Source organism: Argiope bruennichi, chromosome X2 (assembly GCF_947563725.1).
Source record: "Argiope bruennichi chromosome X2, qqArgBrue1.1, whole genome shotgun sequence".
NCBI lineage: Eukaryota > Metazoa > Arthropoda > Arachnida > Araneae > Araneidae > Argiope > Argiope bruennichi.
This window is the reverse complement of record NC_079163.1, coordinates 12,046,607-12,072,074: the sequence shown is the minus strand read 5'-3', so window position 1 is coordinate 12,072,074 and position 25,468 is coordinate 12,046,607. Positions and strand designations below refer to the sequence as shown.

General features: G+C 27.9%; 1 protein-coding gene across 1 annotated transcript; it reads right to left on the bottom strand.

Moving 5' to 3' along the window:
- Positions 1–1,958: 1,958 nt before the first annotated feature.
- Positions 1,959–14,991, bottom strand: LOC129960132 (60S ribosomal protein L9-like). Its single transcript, XM_056073290.1, has 5 exons — positions 14,879–14,991; positions 13,226–13,294; positions 8,689–8,894; positions 6,379–6,592; positions 1,959–2,091 (listed from the first exon to the last, which is right to left on the bottom strand). The coding sequence occupies exons 2-5, from the start codon at positions 13,269–13,271 to the stop codon at positions 1,985–1,987; spliced, it is 573 nt and encodes a 190-aa protein (XP_055929265.1). The 5' UTR covers positions 13,272–13,294; positions 14,879–14,991; the 3' UTR covers positions 1,959–1,984.
- Positions 14,992–25,468: the final 10,477 nt, after the last annotated feature.

Genomic DNA, 25,468 nt, shown 5'->3' with positions numbered 1-25,468 from the left:
GCCTTGTGATCTGATGAGCAGTTTTGTTGAAACTCCCACTTTACATTGCTGAAGTGCGTGTTGCCCACGGAAATACAACGGCTTCTAGAATGTCCCATTTGTACACTTTCGATTTATTTTAACACATTCACAAAAGTCTGATGTTTTGCCATAGCGCAAATTCCGCCCCAGACCATGACCAACTTTTGATTTTTGCGATGTTCAACAACTGCTAAGTGCTTGGAGTGTCTACAGATTAGTTCCTATAATTCTAGATGTTATGAGCTTTTGGACGGCAAAAAACTTCTCATTAGTAAATAGGAATCCCATCTCAAAAGTTTTCGGCATCTTTGGAGCCGCACGAGTTTTTCTTCAGTCAGAAGCTGAACTTTTTGGAATTTGTAAGGTCCAGTCCAAGCTCTGTTTTTGCCATTCGCATGGGAACACACGGATTTCATTGAACTCGCTTTTTGATGGCTTTACGATTATTGGAAGTGTTCGCCATACATTTTCGTACACCTCCTGGACGTGGACCATCATTGCCAAGCCCTTTGAAACAACAATTACATCAGACACTGTTTGCCGAGGTACATTAAGCAAATGAGACTGGTTTTCCTTGCTTAAACAATTCTAAAATTGTAGATCTTTTACTTGAGTTCGCAAAAAACCTTATGTAAATAAAAGATACATTATAAAATATGTTATAATTGAAGTGGTAGATAAAATGAAATGAACAAAAATTAAAATGAAATTAACTTCTAGTTCATGATGCAATAACTTAGTCCGTTTTTTTGCCGCACCCTGTATTATGACTGAGTGGGGAAAGGATGGAATGGTTATTGGTTTATGTAGGGGGGACTAGATTTTTTGTTTGCAATTTCGGGATCGCTACTCAACATTTGTATGTTTTTGATCAGTTCTATTTTGCCTTTCCATTACGAAAAAAGTGAAATATTTAATAGTCTCGTTGTATGGCAGTTGACCTTCATATGGGAGCAGGCATTGGTTTCTGTTTTGCGTTTCTAGATTTATTGCTATAAACAAACAGCTCTCTGAAAGAGCATGCGTGATTTAAAGGGACTCCAGCGTTCTTATTGATTGCTTTCCCCCTCCCGTTAGGGAAAGAAGCAACAGATGTCTGTTTCTGGGGGGTGAGTGAAATATTATACAATTTTTATATTTATAGTTTTGCTTGCATAGGTATAATATTTGTTTTCGTGGATATAGTTAAGTGTTTTGCTTATTTCATTCATTTCTATTAATGTTATAATCTTTATACTAATACATATTAAGTAGTAGTATATTACAAGCGTTACTTGTGAAATTGAAGTCATTACATTAAAGTGATGATCTTATTATTACATCTAAAAACAAAAAGGGGGTGGGGGCTCTTCAAAACACTGTAAATTAAATTCACATACCATACGGTTTTTTGAGGGCAACTATAATAGTGTACCATTCTTGATTATCTACTTGATTAATAAGATGTGCATATTTATAAATTAGGCAGTAATCAATAAATATTAAGACCCAAATATGATTAATGACTGTTCTTTAATCAATCCTTGCCTGCTTGATGCTCTATAAAAGTTTTGTCACATAAGGCAGGCCATAATATGCAAAAAGTACACAGGTCACATTCTCCAATGAGTAATTCAACACATGGTCTGGAACGAATCTGCATGATTTATTTAAATTTTCTTCTAAATGGAATCATGACATTTAGTTCAGATAATATTAGTAAAAATAAACATATTCTACTAACTATTCTATAAAAAGTCACAGAATTAAATAACCACATAAACTGAACAAATTTTCATTACAAAGGTTAACAGGGTTAAAATACAATTGTATATTTGATTTTATACTTCAATTCTTTTAATATAGTTATATGCAGCATATTTTGAAGACAACATGAAAAACAATTAGCTAAACAAATTAAGTTGTTAGATGTAGAACACAAAATAAATACAACCAAATTTCATTAATTATTTATTTTTCACATTTAGTTTTCTGCAGCAACAACAGTTGTTTTTTCTGAGACATAGATACCATCCAAGAATTTTCTGATATCCTTGTTCTTTACTAACGTTGACTGATGTATTAGAGCAGCTAATGGTGAAAAGAAACAAAATACATATTTTACAATACGAATGAAAACAAGGTACAAGAGAGTTTTTAAGATGTTATATACTTAATGATGTACAAAATACAGGTAAATCACTTATTATTTTGAAGCAATAAAATTACAATTCAAATTGTACACAAATATTGCAGTACAATAAAATTAAATCACGCAATTCCACAAATAAGCGTTCTATTTAATCTAAATTAAATCTGTACAATATAGTCTCAAACCACTGATGTCATCTTAGATAATACATCAACTAATACAGCGCTTAAATGTATGGGAAAAAATTTTTAATAAAAATTTATTTCACAATTACAAGTTTAAATTTTATCCTTAGTTTCAAATATGCAAAAAATAAAAACATTTCAAAAATATTCAACAGCTAATCCATTTACAATGCTAAAGATAAATGGAACTATTCATTGTTCATTTCAGGGTTCCAAAACTAGCACTTCCCTAAGGGGTGATATGCAGAAAGATGAGTGGTTATTAGGCCTCCTACTTCTGCTAATAATCTTAATTTCCCCCATTGCTGAATGCAATTTCCACCCTTCAACATACCTTTCGCCAATGCTGTCCTACTTTTCGTTCTTCTAATTAGTTATTAATAAATATATATTTCATTTCAAAACCAAATGTCTTTAAAAGTGCAAACTATTTCCTCGATTTCGAGAAATACAATAATGTTACTAAATTTTGTGAAGATGAGGCTAGAGCTGGAACATTTGTTTCCCCTTTCCCAAGCCCAAAACTGCACTGCTTCGGCTACTGGTGTTTCACTTAGAACAATTAAGCAAATTAAAAAGGAAGATATTTGTATAAATGGACAGCTATCTACGCCGGGGAAACATCGAAAGCGGCCTGAGGTTCGAAATGAAATATTGGACGATTCTGATCTGTGTGTCCTTCGAAATATTGTGAATGAGTTATATGCAAACAAAATTCCATCTTTATCTCGACTGCTTCCCGTGGTAAAGGAAAGAATAAATTTTCCATGGAAAAGAGGAACTCTATGGAAATACCTCCATATTGCAGGTTTTCAGTACAAACGTTGCAGAAACCAATGACAGATCTTAATTGAAAGATTGCATATTGAGACTTGGAGATTTCGTTTTCTTAGGGAAATGAAAAAATTCCGAGATGCAAAAAGGAACATTGTTTATATAGATGAAATGTGATTGGACAGCAATCTTCCCTTCAAAAAATGTTGGAGATGAAAAAATTGGCGCTGCCATCAAAGATAGCTCAGGTCTTCGTCTGATTGTGGTTCATGCTGGATCAGAATCTGGTTTCGTTCCAAATGTCGGATTAATATTTAAAGCTGGATCTGCAACTGGAGATTATCACAGGCGGATATGAACTATGATAATTTTTAAAAATGGACAGTTGAGAAGCTGCTACCTCATATTAACGAATTCGGTAATAATTATGGATAATGCAGCTTATCACACAAAAGTGATGGATCTTGTACCTACAAAAAGCTCAAAAAAGGATAAAATGTGTGCCTGGTTGGGAAGAAAAAAAAAAAAGCAAATCCCATATGATGAAAAAATGCAAAAAGTTCAGTTACTTGAACAGATTTGCTGCAAATGCAAGTGGCAAAAAAAAAAAAAAAAATTCATTGACGAAATTCTAAAAGAACAAGGACATAATGTTTTGAGACTTTCCCCATACCAGTGACTTAAATCCAATAGAATTAATTTGGGCGAATATAAAATGTTACATGCTAGAGAGAAATGCGACTGCCGACATGAATTTGCAGGGCCTTGAAAGTCTTGCATCAGAAGCCATGACCAATATTGGAAATATGAGATGGGAGAAATCTGTAAACATAGCGAGCACATTGAAAAAAAAGTATTGGGAAACTGACGGTATTACCAAAGAAGTCGTGGAAAACATTTCTTTTAACATCAATTCGGATTCTGATACCGAGAGCAATTTCAGTGATGATGACACTGATGAAAGTTATGACGAACCTTAATTCTAATTCATACAGTTTTCATTTTCCTTTGTTAAGAATGTCTTGATTTTTTTAATTAGAAACATTTGAATAAAATTTAATCAGTTCAAGCAGTATGAATAAATGCCTAGATGATGCTTTATTTATTAAAAAGTTCTAGATATTACAAATGCAATACAATTTTTTTTAAATACTATTTTTATTCATGAAATAATTTAAATCAGGATTCTTCATTACAAATAGATTCTGAAATATGTCTCATTCCAAAAAATAATAACTAATTTATCAAATTTAAGAAAAATATATTTTAAACCAAATTTATATTTTTTGTAACTTTTAATAAATTTTATAAATGGAAATGTCAACTTCAGCAACAAAATTTCAGTATTAACAAAATACTAAGTATTGTATATCATTTTAAAACTTGAACAAATCTATTTTTAATAGTGCAGATAAAACATGAAATAATAAAATGTTTTATAAAAAATAGTAGCATTGATAAAATTGATGTACATCTCTTTTTAGAAATTTTTCTTGACAATTTGGTATGCAGTAATTAAACATTTTTTTAAATATTTTCCAATTTTAAAAGTGTATTGGAGCACGACTCTGCGTTTTTAAAGTGCAGATTGTAAACGCTCGTTACTACATAAAAAATATTTCTTATTTTAGGATATTATGACCAACGACTGAAAGTGTTTTAAAGAAAAAAAAATCAAAACGCAGACTACGTCAATTCCAAGTGACAGTGAGCGTCTCACTCGTTCTATTATTTTTACATCATTCTCGTTGCCAGATGCAACAGCAGAAAAACAATATTTCAAATATTTTTGCAGCAATTACTACAAAAACAAACATGAACAATTAAACAAATACAGAACACTAACAATTATTTATAATATTTAGTTACATGTGAACCACAATGACTTACGATAATGAGTAGCGTTACTCGCAACCTGTTCTTACAATTGGTCAGTGTTATTGCTATATACATTACAGACAGCATATGGCAAGCTAATATAAAATAAATATCCTCATGGCACTTCATTTAGCACAAAATTAAATTTAATTTGTGAATGTCAGTTACTTAAATACTAACTTTTTGCTCTCAGCATGAAAGTTTTTGATACAAACTTTTTAAAATTCATATTCTAGGCTTGTATTAAGAGTATTTAAATGCTGAATAAATACAAAACACAATAAGAAGTTTGCATCTGGAACACATAAAATTCCTTGGCAACTGATTGGCATTTTATATATAATATTAAAATGACGCCAGTGTAGTTTTCCCATTTATTATATTTCATATCTCAAATATCAGAGTTCATTTAACTTAGGTTTGGCTTTTTTAATATTACTTTAAAAGTTGATTCTGATTAATTTGCTGATTTCAAAAATTAAATATTTCAATAAATAAAATAAAAAAACTTGGTTTTGTGGATTTTAATTTTATTTTTATGTTCTTGGAAAAAAAAAAAAAAAAGACTTGAACAGACATACGAATTGTCAAGATCTAATGGTGTAGAAAAATAGAAAGTTTTTTTTTTTTTTTTTTTTTTTTTAATTTTAGATGGGTTTGGTCTATTTTAAATCACTGAGGAGAGAAGGATCATTAAAGCTTATAGCAGGGGGGGAGGGAGCATTTTAAACCTAAGTGGGAAATAGAATAAAACTAAGAATAATTTTATTTCATTTGCTTTCCTTTTGTAAAAACAATTATATTTTATCAAGTCATATTGAATTTTTTGCATTAGGATTCCTAGAAATGGCATTCATTAACCTTTTCTTTATTCTACATACCACATAACCATTCTTAATTCCAGCAATTTTGTGACACTATATTTAAAATTAATTTGTATTTCAGAAAATTCTCTTTCTGAAATAGTTTTACTTTTCATATAGGTTGCAACTTTGTTAGTTACCATATTTTAAATTATTATTATAGAAAAATTATTTAAAAGCTATCTGGGAAATTCAATAATACCATTGTTTTCAGCTAGAAAGACAATAAATTAAGAGTAAAATCTCTTAAAAGATGTACTTTGTGATATGTTGAATGTCAATCAATAACCTATGGAATTCGTCAATTGTCTCACTGAAATGTTAATATAAAAAAGGGTAAAAGCTAACGATTGCCAACTGGCAACCTTTCATGACACTGACCACTTTCTCCTTATGAAATCATCGAAATAGTATCTGATCCCATGTGACGAGGGCGGATCCAAGTGCCAACTTCTGGTGAACATACAATATTAATTTTGATAATTGGGAATCAGCTAAATAATAGTGAATTTTAAAATATCTTTACCTGATCTAGAAACTAATTCAATGTCATTGCCTTGAAGAATTAGTTCATCTTTCTGTTGTGAAGAATTCTGGCATACTACACCTGGCTGCATACGAACACGCCTTACAATCTTCTCACCCAAGAAATTTCTTATTTCTACAAGAGATCCATCCTTAGATGTGGTAACGTTAATGGGGAAGTGAGCATACACTGATCGCATTTTATATTGGTATCCCTAGATAAAAACACATGAAAAATTTATAAGAAAACAATTAATCTGCCATAAAATGAAAGATTATACAATTCTCTCTATAATTCAGCCCAACAATTACTCAAAAGATTACTGTACTACAATCATATGCACATTTTTAAGGCAATTGGAATATTAACCCATATTAAAAGAATACCTCATAACAGCTAATATTCAACAATTTTCAAGCTTCCCTTTCTTATAACAGAAGTTAAGAATAACTTATAAACAATTTCATTAGTTTTGATAAGATTTTATAAATTTTCTACCGTTTTTAATTTATTACAAATAATGTGATATCTTTAAATTAGTTTCTCTCAAATCCAATACCAGATGATATCATTAGTACTAGATTCAAATTAATTAATGATTATAAATTCTGAGAATATATTATACACATTTTCAAAATTCTCAAATCAAGTAATTAGTGTAAAAATCTGTTACAAGATTTTTGCTATAAATATAAGAATCTAATTCAAATTAAATTGAAGTGTATAAAAAACCCCAATTTTTTTTCTAGCAATAAAGAATTGCTAAACTGTTACATAAAAAAAGATATATATATATATATATATATATATATATATATATATATATATATATATATATATATATAGAGAGAGAGAGAGAGAGAGAGAGAGAGAGAGAGAGAGAGAATTTTAAATTAAGAAAACCAGGTTTCTTCAGCTCAGATTACCAACTATCCAGGAATTTATTTTTTCCAGAATTTTATTTTTTCATTTATTTTTCAATGCAATATCAAGCTAGGATAGAGTAAAAAATAGAGATAGGTCACTGGCACACAAGATATCTTCTAGATATTATATCCTTTTATTTATGATAACGTAGGCATACATGTAATTGAAATAAGTCATGGAAATTACAGCACAGAACAGACTAATGACAGACTGTAATGGAGTGACCTTATCCTATGCACAGATCTAAAAAACCAACAAAAACTTTATCCCATCTTCTATACAACAAACTAATTATAACAAAACTAAACATCCTAATAAAAAAAAGAAGCTAATTATGACACTTGCACCCATAAATTCAGCATAATATAAAAATTTAGAAGCATTTAACATTTTCTAGAACAATATTTAAACAAACATTTTGTTCAAGAAATGTCCTTAGTTCATGTGCATGAAGTTTTTATAAAAGAAACAATTCAGATGAATAATCAACCAGAAAGAACATTGACAATATACAGCACATATAAACAAAATTTGAGAGAAATCATACCATATTGCTCCTAAATATCCTGCTGTAGCATCCTCATTGAAAGAAGAATGTTTGGAATTAGACTTCAAATACACAACATTAAAGAAATTATTAAATTCTTAAGGCAAGAGCAATTCATTCAGGAAATTATATTTGCATAAAAATATTAAAATGACAAATGAGTCAATATTGGATGGGAGGAAAATTTAACCAATCAAGTTTTAAATAGGAACAAAAAAAAAAGCTAAATTGCACTAATTTTGATAATGAAAAGTTATATATGTGATATTATAACAAAACCCCAACAGCAGCAAAAATAAATAAATAAAACTAAAAGTTAGCAAAGTATAAAATTCAAGAATAACCAGTAAAATTAAATATAAGAGCTTGATTCCAAATTAATTAAAAATTGAAGAAATAAAAAAAAAAACTAATGATTCTTTAACATAGCCAATCTACTTTGATAAGTTTTCAAAACAAAAGTGCCCCACATATAATATTGCAATAATGAAAGGACAAAAAATGGAAGTAAAAAAAAGTTCAACACTGAAAATAAAATGCAATGTAGTAATTAGAAATACAGTTTTTAATTATTATCAAAAAGCTCTCAAATATAATAGAAGCAATAAAAACAGAAAACCCAAATAGCTTCAATTTTTCAAAAAATCATCCAATATATTACAATACATAATTACAGAAATGAAGTTATTCATCTTATGAGAACAAACTGAGAAATTTAATTTAAAAAAAAAATGCAGAAACAAAACTTTATATTATAAAACAATTGCCTCAATAAACCTAGTTATTAAAAAAAAAGTCAGAAAATGAAAATGAAAAAAAAAAAAAAAAAAACATACCACTGTTACTCCTTTGATCATGTTCTCAATGTGAGAACATACTGTACGAACTGTTGCCAATTCTTTACGAATTCCAAACCATTTTTGTACTACCAGTTTATCTTTGCCAACAACTTGCATGTCAACTTGAACATGCTTGAAACTCCTACGCAATATACCACGAGGTCCTCTGACGGTTACTGCTCGAGATCGGACTTTTACTTCAACTAGAATTTTAAAAAAAAAAAATGCTTACCATTTATATATTCTGACAGATTTCAGAAATACTAGATCAGATATTTCTCAGACTCTACTATTTATATAATGGAATGCAACATCTTTGAATTTTCAATACTGAGAAAAAGATGTCCAAATTTCATTGAAGTATTTAAAGACAAAAAAAATCAGTTACTTTCAGCGGGTTTACTGCTGATGAATCTGCACCAATAAGACTTGGGGATTACCTAAAATTGATGGGAATGGTATGATAACTACTCTTAGCACATTATGTATGACGCTCTGCAAGCTCAATGCACTCCCAGGGACCGCATATTTTTTAACACTATAGAAGCATGCTTGGCAAGAAATACATGCACATTTTTAATTTGCATTTGGTATTATATTTCCATAAAGTATTCTTAAATATTAGTATATAACTTATACATCTATTTAATATGCAAGATTTTTTTTTATATTTTAGAAAGCTGTTTCCTTACAAATTAAAATACAAACTTTGAAATAACAAAATGTACAATAATAAAACATTTTATAAGGTATGGTAAACGATCGGCACAGTTCTACCAATATACTGGCTATACTGACCGATTATTTCCACATGCTTGGAATATCGACATTAAGTTATTTTGCCAGTCATTTATCATAAGAATGCATAAAACTTCGCTATCCTGGTAACAAAAGAAAAATATTTGCCTCTGGTTTGGTTATGCATTGATTCAGCCAAAAAAACATGATAAAATGTGACCCTGCCACAACGCTCGAGCAAAAATGAGAAATCTCGTAACCCATATGCAATATGTTAATAGCTCTTGAAGGTGAACATTGGTCATCAAATAACAGAAAAGACTGATAGTATAGGTGGTAAAATTGGCAGATATTTGGAATTGCGAGAATTAAAAAACAAAAATATAAGTTTTATTTGTTATATTTGGCTTCAAATATTTATTGAAATTTCACAGAAATATGTGGAATATAGACATTTAATAAAAGAATGTGACAGTATGCACACAACTAATAAATTACAGGAGAGGAAAAAAAACATCCACCTGCACTATACATAGCTAACTTAACCTTTTCAAGGTAAATTTTTCCACAATTAAATGAAAGAATATCTACCTGTATTATATTCCAGAATTTTCAAGATTTTTAAAAACTTTAAAACCCTTCTCAATTATACATAATAAAACAATGATACTGAATGTAAAAAAAAAAAGTCAACTAGTTAAAAGTAAGATATTTCTGCTTTGAGAATAAGCGCCTAGGATAGATATTTTTCTAGTCATTCAGGAAATTACTCAAAAATTTAAGCCTTGATCAGTAAGGTTAAGGATTTCTATATTCTCAGAGGTTTACTTCATTTCCAGTTTCTGAACAAATATATAGCAGCTTGATCCAGTAATCAAAACAGGAACAATACCACTAGTTTTATTCCTGGTGTATCTCAGAGAACTCGCAAGTATTTAAATCAACAGCTATGCCAGAAAAATATTTAGAAATTTAACTTGATTACATTTAGAAATATAACTATAAAGAGGAAAACCTTGTTTTACTGTAGCATCCACTATAGAGGCTGTGGCACAACAGCATCCATTAGAGCAGCACATGTACTGACCTCTCGTACAGAAGTATAAGCCATCAACAGCAATAGATCCCACAACCATACTGGAAGCTTTATCGCCTATCTGAGGTGCCCCCAGTAGGATTAATACTTTTACCACTAACCTGTCTTTGAAAGTTTTATATTAATCAGCCATTTCCTATTTCAAATGAGGAATGCAGGATATAATGCAAGTTATCACTAAGTATACACTAGCTTTTCATCCTGAATTTCACCTTTCAAAAACAAAACAGTGAAAAAAAATCCATAAATGTAAAACTTAAATATAAACTCCATAAATGAATGGACTGGTTAATAGTGAAAGGGTTAAGAAATATAAAGGAGGGTTCACACGAGGCCAACTGTTGCGTGCAATCCTCGCTGCTGTTGTCCCTGTATTGTTCTCATGTGAACAGTTGAGACAGCGTCAGTCCTGATGGGACAACCATTTGTCATTGTCCCTTTGTGGTCCTGTTATTTTCCTGAAGCAGGCATGCCCTATTGTGCACAATAGTTGGCCTTGTGTGAACCCATCTTAAAAGGCACCACAAAAATATCTATAATATTTTAGGAACACTTTTATATTTCTGTGTTTCCTATTAAAGGTACATAAGGTTTTTCATAATTATTACAATGACATATTAAAGATTGTGGTGAATACCAAAGGCAACTAATGTAAATAACTTATGTAATTTAATAATCTACAATATCAAATATAACTAATATTTTTTCAGTGCTTTTATTAATGCATAACTTGCAATTGTAAAAATAAAACAAAAAGATATAAAGAAATAACTTCTATTACATAATTACTGCCGATATATACAAGCAGCTTACATTTGGCAAGTAAGTCAAAGTCCCCTTCCCCCCAAAAAAAACTTTATGAATTCTTACAGTTGAGCAGAGCATCTAATTATTTAATGTTACAAGCCAGCTCTCAAATCATCAGCAAATCTACTGTAGGTGTTAGAAATCCATATAATAACTTTTACAATTAGTCATAACAATTCAAGAGCTTAAACTGACAGTATCTCAAAAACTGCAGTTCTGATTTGGTGTCTTTCCCCCTAACAATGGTATATTGTCTTCAGTTGTGTGTCATGAGGAAAACAATTTTTTTAAGTTCTCTTTCAAAAGCCAATATTAATTCTGTATTGTAACTACTGTTACAGTTATAAAATAAATGGTCAAATGTTTTCAGTACAAAAAATATCAAATAGGAATATAGATTGCTTCTTTCATTGATAAAGCTTTACTTCGAGATAAAACAAGAGTCACAGTTTATCCATCATCTGATTAATAATGGAATCCTAATTTGTGCATAAAAAATTATTCATATACATGACAAAAATTATTGCAGGTATATGGGCAAAGATGATGCAAGTAACTACTAAATTTTTGCATCAAATTATATAGTACTAAAACTTGTTTCTGCAAACACTATCTAAAGAAATCAATTGCATCATCATATTCATAAGATGAAACTGATCATGCTCTTCAGTGTGATTGAAAATTTATCATTCAATTCAGCAATATGTTACATGAAACCAACATCACACATAAGGATAATGATATAAAGCTTAAAAACTGCTGAATAACTACTCAGTATATGCCTCCAATAAAATTAGGAACTGTAACTATATATATTTATAAAAGAATAACATATTACAATAACATTTTCCATATGTGAATTATGTAAAGATGACAGCCATTTCTAGAATTGCATTAGAAAATATAACTTAACTATTCTATAAACTGAACTTATCTATAAAACAATAGCTTTAAAACTTAATTTTATTTAAATCTAAAGTATATACATATAGTATTTAATTTTTTTGCAGCCTAAATTAAAAGATTTAAAAGTGCACATTTTCAGATGATAAAACCAAATCGAGTTAACTTATTTCATGTAAGCTATGAAGACAACAGGTAGAGAATTCATTTAAATAAAGGAAAATCCATACAATAAACTCCAAAGTATCTGGCCTAATGCGATGGAAGGACAGGCCAGATAACAAAAGACAAGACCTTTTTACCAAAACTCACTGTTATAATATGTATTTTCTTACTTCTTATTGAGTATTAAGCCCTCCATTCATTTCAAGCCATGTAGAATGTGAACAAGACTATGGTCCAAGTGAAACATAGAAGCAGTTGCTGGTAACGTGTCAAAATAGGTTTTGTACTGGTAGTTTTATATATTGCACAGCAAAAATTTATTAGGGCAAGTAAAAGATACTGTTCACATTTTGATATAAATATCTGCACATTTCACTGTAGCATTCTTAAAAAAACACGAAGCATATCCCAAGAACAATTTAGGAATCATGTATGCACTGTGCAGTTATAATCAGGAACAATGGTAATAATTGAGGTCCATTACACACTGACAAAACAACAAACAGAATGCTGCTTTTTTCCTGTCGCAACTTGTATTCTGCACATGACACATAAGAGTATAATAACAGACGTCGGCTTCCAATGCCTTTCCTTCCTCAATTAATTACGATAAAGTAAACTAGGCTACATTGTCACTACCTGGATATCAGAGAGTATATTTAATTAGTACAACAATGTTCCTTTCCTCTTTTAGTGCTTTTCTGATAGAGATCTTAACAGCTTTTATCATCAAGAAGCAAACAAAAAAAACTAAGATATTATCTTGCAACAGCTTCCATTTTTATGGCATTTCATGTAATGATTCCTGAACAAAAATGCACTTACCTCCTTTTGGGATTTTGACGGTTTGTGCAGCTAAAATAGTCTTCATTTTTAGATGTTTAGATTTTCCGTCTAAAAATATTAATTAATTTACTTTCAGATTATTTTTATTAATACACATAAACATTAATATTAGTAGTAATATCTTGTTTACTGGAAACATTTCGTACAAAATCTGGTAATGTAAAATTAAAAATATATATTTGACAATTATTAAAAAATTGTCAAGATTGCTTATTACCTTTCAACAATTTTTCTATAACTTCACGATCATATTATTATCCTTACAAAATGTTACACTTGTCATAAATATAGCTATAAAATTTTTTAATTCTTTATTCAAGGAAATGCTTACATAGTTAAAAATTTAATAAAACATCTGCAGTAAAGGTAATTTAAAAATTAAAACTCAATAAAACCATAATATATTATGTGATCCATTTTAAATGCATTCAAAGACATCAAAAGAAAGAATAATTTCAAAGGCATTGCATTTCAACAAAATCTGATGAGATCCAAACATATCAAATTCTTTAAGTCTACAATAGAAATATATATAAGCAGATTAAAAGAAAATATTCTTAATTTTTGATATGTACTATGAGCATACAAGAAAAAAAAAATTTGAAAAGCAATATACAAGATTCAGTGGCTTAATGATCACTTTTTTTAGGGGCTGCAACAGGAGATGACAAGCAGTGAGAAAAATAGATAATTCCAGATGCCACTTACTCTTGTAATGCAATAAAATAATCTACACACAAACTAACAAATGAAAAACTATCAATGTGTGGCAATTTAAATGAACTGCATGTACTTATTGGTTTTAATCTTTAATTGGTAACAGTATTCTCAAAGTTAATGCTTCAAAAAATGATAGAACAATATACAACAATAGGAAACCTTTTCATTGTGCAGCACATTCTAAAAGGAACTTTATTCGCAAAAGTACAATTATTACATTTTAATGAATAAAACAAAAAACTTCACTGCAATGCAACTTTCCATTTTTTTGCTTCTAATATGATTTATAATGAATTTCTAAGACCTTACTTTAATTAGAATAAAAATTGGTCAAAATATGCCACCATTCTATAATAAGTTAATGTATAGATAAGAAAGTCAGTGGTTAGAACAAATTTTCTAAAATCTACTTTCTCTATTTGCAGAATTTGACATAGAAATTCATGTTTTTATCTAAGAGAAATAATCCCTAATTATATATGTCATTTCATTGTGTTGATTTACCTTGTTTTCGTTTGTGTTTTCTGCAATTTTTTCAACAGAACTAGCGAATAAATGTTTAATCACTACAACAGCAAAAAGACATTTATTAAACTATACGCTGTATTTATTAAGAAATAAGGTGTTTAAAACACTCGAATGTTTATTTTGAAGTAATTTCATTTAACAAGAAATGAACAATATGCGAATAGCCTTAATAATAAAAATGAATAACTAAAATCTATGGCCGATTAACTAGCAAACTTGTGCAAGGCTTAGAGAAATAAATAACAAAAAATTAGATGTAATAAAAACAACTGAGTGAAATATGGATTTCATCGAAAAATAATTATTTAAAACTTCAAAATTAATTTTTTTGTATATCACAAAATCACGACAATAGGAAGATTAAGAAAGATTAATATTACATACCCCGAGCAACCAAATTTAGTTTACAAATCAACCATCTACAAAACCGTGATGAAGGCCGAATACGGTTACAGTTAATCAAGGAATCACTTGGAGATAAACAACTCAAACATAAACTAAACCCAAACGCAACCCTATATGATTTTATGATTTTATATATATATATATATATATATATATATTTCAAGCGATGTTAATATTTCTAAATAAAAAAAATTAATCTTGTGGATCATGAGTATATATATATATAACTGCTTTTCAATCACATTTTTAATAAATATTATTATTAATAATAATAAAACTTATTAATTATGATTAATACTTACAAGGGGAGGGCACGAGGTTGAAAAGTCAGTTCGGGATGAGATTTAGTATAATGGTACTATACATTTACGGCCGTATTCACCAAACCGGTTGCTAAACATCGGATCGTTCAACCCATGATCAACGATTAATCATCAACCAATGATCATTGGTATTCACGAACGGTAATTTCACGACTAAGCATCAAGGTTACGACAATCAGCTTTTTCTGCCTTTTTCAACCGGAAATGGATCTTCATTGGTCTATATATATCACATGATTATCAGCTGATGGGTGGCGCTGTTTCGTGTTTTTGTTGTTATTTTGTTTCTTTCCCAGATGTGTACAAGGATCAAACGAGAAAACGAAGGTGATATTGCCTAGTGATAATCGCACCGATTTGCTTACATGATATTATAGCTTTTCGTAGGATTGTTTCTCTGACTATACATTATTAACCAAGTATATTTTAAATTTCCACTCCATTATTATGTAATAAAACATTTGAGCATTTGCTCTCTTTTGAATTGAGAATATGCATATTAGCTGTGCTTTGAATAGTTTTCCAATGAATTAAACTTTTACAAAAGGTCTATCTGAATTAAATTTTTGAAAAAAATGCATATTAACCTTAAATTAGTTCATTTACTTATGGAAATATTTAAACATTTTTTATATAATTATAGAGTATATACATAAACAATAGAAATAACAAACTGCTGCAAACTGATTTCGCAAGTGAGGAGTTCATTGAAGTTTCTTCTAAACAATGAATTTAACAAAAATTGTAGTATCCTGTATTTTTAATATAATAAAAGAGGAGAAAATGTAGTGTATAAAATCTTGCTTACAAGTATTATGACTTTCATATTAGTAAATAATTTTCATTTACACAAAATATTTCAATTTCCAAAGGTTATTTAAATTGCAATGATATCTCTGGCAATCCCATATAATTGTTTGCATGAAGTTTATAGCATATATTACAAACTTCTCTTTAAGATTGTTATTAGACTTTCAGCATTTATTTTTAAACAAATAGGTTTTAAACTTCCACAATATATTATATTTAAAAAAAAATACTAAGATTGTTTTTGGTGTCAATATTTAAATATGTATTAGCTGTCTACATATTCAGTAGTGTTTGAGATAATTTTTTTCCCTCAAAGCGGAATAAAAGTAAAAAATACTTATTCTGTGGTATGCTTTTATTTCCATCGAAAAGCAAATATGGAAAAATTTTCTTTTATTAACTATCAGAATATTAAATTTTTACATATATTTTGTTAAAAAAGATATAAATTTATTGTTATAAATGTCAGAATATATACATATAAGAAGAATATATACATTCAGAATATATGCTGCAAATCAGAAAATTCAAATTATAAACAAAAGTCAGTGAAAATTGTATATGAATATTGAAGAATTCTTATGAAAAACAAGAGCCTTTTTTGCCAAAATAAATATTCATGCAATAATTTTTTATAATATTTTATTATTGTGGAAGTGAATTAGCTCATTTGTATCTCATATCTAAAACTTTTTATAAACAATAAATTTAACAACTCTTTAAATTTGAATGAGTTAATTGTCAGTTCGACAACATGTACTTCACAATCTTGCCATTACAAATCTGCATAAAAATAATATAAATATTGATGACAACCATACTTATTTTAGAATTGCTATCCTTGAATAAAAGAAATGATTAATTTGCACATCATAAGCACTCACCACTCACTTTTGTACAAATAAATTGAGTGGAAAAACATCAACAACCAACAATAAATTTTTTAACACTTTCTGCTTGATGATTCAAACTTAATCAAAAAGCAACACAGTTTAACTTGATTAGCCTGTCAGAAACTAGTAATGATATTTTAATTCTTTCAAGTAAATGTGAAATTCCATTTGTTTCAACAAGTTTTTGCCTTTTTTTTTTTTTTTTTTTTTATTTTCTTATTCCCAGGATTTTGTACCAAAAAAGTTATTAATTTTTTGATATTTTAACATTTAGTTTCTACTCATACTTGAATAATATCTGTCACTTTATTATATTAATTTCCAACGATGTTTTTAATTATTCATATCTTCATGACAATCATTACTTCCTGAAATCATAAACCTATGAGCACAACATCTAACTAAATACTGTTAAGTCAGCAAAATTTCCTTTGTTTAATTGTCAAATTTTTCAACTCAGGATCTTGTGTATTTAAATAAGGAATCTCTTTCTATATTTAAATTTGTTGAAAGATGATCCAAATTGAAATGTTTCAAAAAAGTAAAAGAATTTTTCACAAAATTTTTTTTCTTGAAATCATCTTAAATATTATTCTAATAGGTTACATCAAACTGTCAGTTAAATTAAATTGAATTTTTAAAATAAAAACCTCTTTTTTAAAATTTTATATTTGCATCATAATTTGTAGAAACTTGAATTAACTCGGATAAGTTATTATCTATACTTGTTTTTCAAATTCCAAAATTTTCAAATCATAATTAATCTATTTTCTTTGTTTTTCACACACTTCTCAGAATGTCTTAAAATATGCAAAATTAAAAAAGGACTTCTGTATACAAAAATCTATTTTATTCAAATTTGACTCGAAAAGTAACATATATGAATTACAAAAGAAAATTCTGACAGAGAAGTTACAGCTTCTACAAGCATTAAAACAAAGTTCCATTAAAGGTACTTTAAAATATAACATTCATGCTGATTATTAATTCAAAATTCTTCTACAAGAATTACAAGAAAGTGTCAATAGAGGTGCAACATTAATGCTGATTCTTAATACAAAATTCTTCTATATGTGTCTTTTTATTTCTCTAATACATATACATATTGTAATAAGATAATGAGCACATAAAACTACTAAAAAATAACTACACTGATATGAGTCATACATGCATGTCATTTTCTATAAATCATAAAAAGAACAACATCAAATTAAAAATACATTTGATTTTCAAAGATGGGAATAAGGAATTATTTAGTCATTTCTATACAGATAAATTCAAAAAATAATCAGGTAGAGAATACATTAGAAATAATGTTAAAATTTGTTATGTAATGAGAAGGAAAACATTAATAAAAATTGGTAATCATTTTCAGCAGATAACAAAGGTCAAAATTTGATTTCTTTAAAAAATGTTAATTTTATACACATTGTTGAAGATTAAAGCTGAAGTAAACTGATATTGTAAAAGAGATTAGCTATATTGAGTAACTAAGCACATTATTATATCACACAATTTATAAGTAACAAAAGTAATTTCTTTAAATTTCTAATTATTAATCATAATAAAAACTGCAATAATTCTTTTTCTATAAAATAAATAATAACATAAAAAATCAATTTACTAAAAAAAAAAAAAAAAAAACTTATATACCCATGTGAAAACAGTGTACAATCATGGAAATGAGTCATACAGGAAAGTTTCAAAAATACAAAAAGCAATCCTGTATAATCATCACCAGACAGATGAAAAAGATTTTTTTGTTTGTTGCTTTTCTTTCTTTCTTTCTTTTTTTTTTTTTTTTTTCAGGAGGAAAAGGCTGTTCCTTATTTCTTCCATATCTTTGCAAGTCTATAATCTGAGAAATGTGAAATAAGAATTAATTATATTATAAATAACTAATGAAAAAAATTGCTAATTTAACAATAATACTTACATGACATACTTAAAAATTGATAGTATAAACACAAATATTATAATTTATTTGATTATAATATTAAATTTTTTAAATATTATAATATTTGATATAAGACAAAAATTCCATTTTTTGTAACTAAATTTAGAATTCATTTATACAGTACTTTTTAAAACTTTTATATATATATAAAAAAAAAAAGACATAAGATATTCTATTCTCAATCACTAGAAATGTGCATTCTAAAATATTTGTAAGTGATTGCAGATAACTTTGGAAAATATTCTACAGAAAGAATATTTTTTTTCCTAATCTTAAAATATTATTTGTTCAACGAAAACATATTTATTATTTAGGTGGTTGTTTCTCAAAAACCCTTCTTGCTTTATTCATACAAAAATCTGCCGTAATCTTTGATATACAGTGGTATAATGGTAGGGGTAGAAGAATAAGATTTTTCAATATGGAATAAAGCATAATTAAAATGTTAAGTTTATATTGCAAATAATCTTTAATACTTGAATTCTTTATTATATTTTTTCAGATTTACAAAATTGAAAAATAAAAGGAGCAAGGTTAAAATTGATTAACATGTACACTGTCTATGTAAAGAATGGGAAAATTTTCTTATAGCATAAGAAATGCAAAAACTGTTACAGATGAATTCTAGTTATAAAAGTAATATTAAAAGTTAATTAAAAATGATTTGAAAAAATATTACATACATACATTATCAATTTTTAATAACTTATATCGCCATAATAACATAATTAAAAAAAACTATAAGACTACACAAATGATATGAATATGTATAGATATGAAATAACTTATTTTATTAGCAAGTCATTAGATTAACCAGATAGAAAATATGCAATAAAATGTTTTTAATGGAAGTATTTTAAGGAACAAAAAACTGTAAAACAGTATTGACAAAAAACAGTATAATCGTACTAAACTTGATGAGTTTTCTAAAAGGTATTAATAAGTTTAGAAAATTCTTTTAATTATAATTCCTTTGCTTCAAAAATTTGAATGTTCACGGAATTATACAAATGACAGATTCTAATTTTAATTCCAGAAAATAATAATCAAAAATCAACTCGGATATAATAACAATAAAAAGGGATTCCCATATGAACGATGTAAAAGGGATAAATGTAAACATACCTCAAGTCGCTCAGATTCATTATTTGGTAGGTAAATGAATCTTGGCCTCATTTCAGCTATACATCTAGATACTTCATTTATAGCCCGGCAACATGATGACTGGATAGTTTGATTGAAATCACCAATTATTTGTTGATGACTTCCTGAAGCAAAAAAACGTAAGGCAATACACAATTTCTCTTCAGTAGTTACAGCACTGTTTCGTAAAATATTGATGCTTAATTTCTCCTTCTCAAAGATAAAATGCATTGGAAACAAAATCACATTCATCTAACAAATCCAAATCAGAAACTCTGTCAGTGTAAATTATTCACCTCCTATCTGATATCAACTGCAATAGTTCCAATGTATCTAAATCCTCCATGTTTGTTTGAAAACTAATGTAACAGTTGTCCTTCTTGAGAACTGCGCATGCGGAAAACCGTTGATCAAATGTGATCATCGGAAGTCCATGAATCAAAAAATGGGGGAAAACAGGGGGAAATTGACAACGGGTTTGGTGTGGTGAATACCGATTTGACTGCTGAACAGCGTTTAATCATCAGCCGATGTTTAACAACGGTTGGTGAATACGGCCGTTAGAATGTTCATTAAAGAAAATATTAAAGCGCGATGACAAGTCAGTTTTGAGAAAATTGCCCTCAAATTTTATGAATAGTTTATATACTAATAATGTGCCACCGTTGCCGAAGCGCGAGTGGTATAGTGGTTAAGATATTGGCGTAACCTTAAGGAGAACCAGGTTTGATGCTGGGCTAGCAATTTTTTACATTTTTTTAAATTCTAATTTATTTCAAATTAATTTAACAATTTACAAACAGTTTTAATTAATATGTTTTTCACTTTTTTTATGCAAAAATAAATATGTATTCTCCTAATTTTTGAATTAAAATTTAACTTTTAGAAGAAAAGTAATTATAAGTATGAATGAATTTTTTTATAATTTATTTTTAAATATGAAATTATTAATGTTATAATATATAATTATTATTTATATTAGCGAAATAATATATTATCTTTAGTCTTAAGTTTTTTTAACCCCTAAAACTGTAAAGTTTAGAGAGTCACAAACACCGCATTTAGCTGTGCCCTACTTACACACAATACCAATTTGTTAAAAATTTTCTATGAAACATAGCTAAGAAATTTGCAGTAGAATTTTTTTTAAATATATTTATTTTAACATTTAACAATAATGACATGGAATGCTTTTATTTTGCTAATACATATTTGGAAATTAATGAACTTTTATGAATTCTTTAATATATTCCAAGTACGTTTCTCTTATCGAAACTTTCTCTTAAAAAATAAAAAAGAGTTCCAATAAAAATAAAATGTAGACATTATACATTGGGATATAAATGACTGATTGTCAAAACGTGACTTACAACCCTTTTTTATCGAATCATCGTGTTTTTATTTTCAGAAATTTCATTTTATTCGATTTTTTTTAGAGAATCAGCAAGTATTACAGGTATTTTCTTGAAACAACTTTGTAGCAAATTTATGAGTTATTATATTTTCGAGTCTACAAAGCCATGGATTTCATTTCTCTTTTATGTTGCTCTCAAGCAGTTTTTAGCAACAAAAAAAAATTATGTTAAAATAGCAATCTATTTATTTGCATTACAATTAAAAATATTTTAAAGAAAAATTAGTTTATTGAAAAAAAGAAGAAAAGAATTAGTTTAAAAAAATAATTTTAATGAGAACATTATAATTTTTTTCTGATAAGAAGAAATCCACGTTTCACTGAAAATGAAATTAATATTACAATAAATGGAATTAATATTAAATAAAATAAACGAATCAGTTTTCTTTACCCCATTGCAAACAATATTACTGATGATGAGTAAAAATCATTGATGTTTACCTTATGCTAACATTTAGATTTTCTGTTATACATTAAAAAAATATTCAAATTTGGATGAATTTTTATGCATAACTCAAAATGTTTTTAAAAATCTATAAATGGAAAATTATCAGAGTGAAATATCACTTTTATTTTTAAAAGGACTTAAAAATCAATCATACATCTGTTTAAGATAGGCCGACTATGTATGTAATGCGATGGATGTCGAAAACGTTAAATCCTCAGATTTCCAGCCTTTTGATTGAAATGTTATTCATCAAACTTACAATTTGCATTACTTTTGGCGACATATCCGATAAGGTGAATAAGATGGCGCATTCTGCCGACAATTTCTCAAAGGCCGACAAAGAACTCAATGCGATGGATGTTGAAGACGTTAAGTCCGTAGATTTTCAGACATCTGATTTAAATGTCGTTCATTCAGCTTATAACTTGCCCTATATTTAGTATAATAATAAATAAATTGGCAAGTGTATACGACGTCGCATTTTTATAGACTAATCTTTTCTTTCGGTAAGATCTTATCATAGGTTATGCGAAAAAAAATATTTTCATCGACTATTTCGATTCCCATTTCCTGCAAGTGGAGTTATTTGGGAAATATACTTTTATATTATACATTAATTAGGCGATAGAGTTGTTTTCCCTAATTCAGTATTCAATGAATAATAGTACTAAAATTAATCGTTATTTTATTCATCTCATTGTTACTTCTTCGGTAATGAATTGGTAAATTTATTTAATTTATTACACTGTGAGAATTTTCGGACTAAAAATGGTTAAAATAAATTTAATAAAACACTCTTTTTTATTGTCACTCTTGTGCAATGAGCATGCTAAGAATAGTTATTTGCGGTTGTCAAATTATGTGAATTCATTATAAATCACTGGAATAAGTAAATTGTATAATTGTAAATTAAATTTATTTAACAGTAAAATATTTGTCTTTTGCAGTCTAATCTATCAGGCTGCAATTATTATACTAAAGAAATATTACCGACTACAACTGATAACAAAAAAGTAAATATATGTGCTATGGTAACTTTTTAGCTACACTAAAAGAGCCTACCCAAGTATGCACTAAATTTGTTAAATAAATTGTTACCTAAATTCTTCAGATTCTGCTTTAGTATTATAATGTAATACTGAATTACATTATATGTTCCCTATGTAATCAGGGAACGTATTTTTTTTAATTTTCTTTTTCATTTTTTCTTTCAGTTACTCTTTACGGCAAAAACTATTTAATTTTAGATACTTCTCAATTTTTCATAAACTTTGGATAAAAATGTCTTGATAAAACGATGATTAAAATAGTTATTCATAGAATATTTATATAAAGCACATTAAACCCTTGACATACGAATTTATTAACTTCATAAGTCGATGTCCCAAATGTACCAAAATGTGCCAATTATTATTTTAATATTAATAGAATAATATAAGGGCATTTGAGATAATGATGCATTTTCAAGTGATTTTTACACTTTATATTATTTAATACTTTCATTTAATTGCAGATTGAAAATTAAAAATTTAGATATTAAATGCATGATTCAGACTCGTCATTGTATACGAAAAAGTTAAGAAAATCTCAGTTGCATGCATTGGTAAAAACTCATTTTCTTAGAAGAATATTAGCTTGCAATAGTTTCGAGGGTAAATGTATTGAGCACGTGCCTAAAAATGAAGATATGGGATTTCATAATCAAGATCTAATTGTTTTTTAATAAAATACATTGTTTTTTTTTAAATCCTAAATACACATTGAAAAATAAACATGGAAACATGTTGTTTACATGGGAAACCTAATGTTTAAGTAGCTTATTTTTCACAAGTACATTTTTCATATCATACATAAAATAGCAAGTTAGTACATACATTTACAGAATATTTTCTCCCACCTTCTTTAGAAACAACAACAATATCTTTGTACTTTTCAACAACATCTTTTTTTTTAAAAAAATTATTTTTGTTGCATTCTATATTGTTTGTGTCCGGACTATAGTAAATTTTTATTGGACACGTGAGCTTATTCGCCACAAATTCGGAAAACATCTGAATTCCTGCTCGTTGTTACAATTATTATAAGCATTATTTTAGGTAGGGGCCTATGATAAAAAAAAAAAAAATCAAATTTTGACGAAAACATCAATTTTTTTATTTATTATTTCGGATTTCTAAAAACTTCCTTTTATAAAATTTTTTGAATTTAGTTTCGACATTCATTTATGTAGTTTCCATGATAAAAGCATACACTTGTTCATTTAACATGACATCATTCTGGCGTAATCTGTGTTTCTATCTATATACTAGAGTCTAAAATAAATTATAACAATATTCTTTTTCCAAAATTACATCTCAATGCGAGTAAACCTCAATTGTCTCATAAAAAAATAGATTGAAATAATGACAATCTTTTGATGGTCAGTAAAAGAAACTGATAATATTTTATTACAAATATTTTTGTAAATTTTTAAAAATGACAGAAAGAGAAAGAAGCTAAATAATGCATACTTTTCTTTAATTAAATGTAAATTTAATTATTATGAGTTATTTTGAAGCCAAATTAGTTAAATTGTGCTTGCCCCCCTATCGGATTGCCTCTCCCCCGTCGGAAAACCACTGCCGTCGCCTTTGCACTTCGGTAAATAATTCCTTCTTGTAACTTTCCTTTTTTTATTTTATGTTGTTCTCATGGCTTCCATATATTTAAATGGAGATATTTTTTATATTATGATATATCTTATTCTTCATAAAGAATACAAATATTGCTAACCATTTTATATATAGTTTTTACACTCAATATGTGTCTTTATTTATTGAAAAACTCATTTGATAGTGTTAATTAAAAAATTCTAATGTAAATTATAAAAAAGCGTACCGGGGATGTTTCCTTTACTGTGGATGATCAGGATGCCGCCAATTTGTTTACTTTTCATATAACCCAATCCAAAAACCTCTAATCTGCGCACTGCTCTCTCTGGTAAACCCGCGAGTTCGCAAATTGTACAGACTAAGTCTATGGTAAAGGATACCGACGGGCTCTGATTGGTCGATTTCTTTCGCACAGACTTTCTATGCTGTAGTAACCCTGTTGCATTGTTGTTTACTTGTACGTACTTTTTTGCCTGTCATTTTTCAAAATGGAGAAATTAAATCTTCCAGAGAAATACAATTATAAAATAACTAGCCGCCTTTGGCGACCAGCCGGTTCGCCAATCTTAGTGTTCGTTAAAATTTTAATAATTAAATATTTTATGCAATTCCAACTTTAATAGATTCTTCAGCAAAATATTTTAAAACTTCAAATTTTGATAGTCATATAATTCACTCATAATATTATAAAGGCCTTCAGTCATAACGTGATATGTATCTCTCTAATTTTCTGTTACCCCTCGTAGAATTTATGCTTTAAATTAAAGTGTAAAGGATTAATCTGCAATTAATATAACAATATTTTTTACTGAAACAAAGCATTTTTTTAATAATATGATTACTGATAATAGAGTCACTGAGCGTTTAAACTTTATGGGCACTAAAGAATATCTTTCTTAATTTATGTAATATCTCAAGCATTTGTCAACA

Bases quoted from the DNA above. Each gene is read 5' to 3' on its own strand.
- LOC129960132 (XM_056073290.1), bottom strand. From the start codon at position 13,271: ATGAAGACTATTTTAGCTGCACAAACCGTCAAAATCCCAAAAGGAG. The intron at 8,895-13,225 runs GTAAGTGCATTT...TTAAAATTCTAG, and splicing joins CGTCAAAATCCCAAAAGGAG to TTGAAGTAAAAGTCCGATCT. The intron at 2,092-6,378 runs GTAAAGATATTT...TTTCACCATTAG, and splicing joins TGAATTAGTTTCTAGATCAG to CTGCTCTAATACATCAGTCA.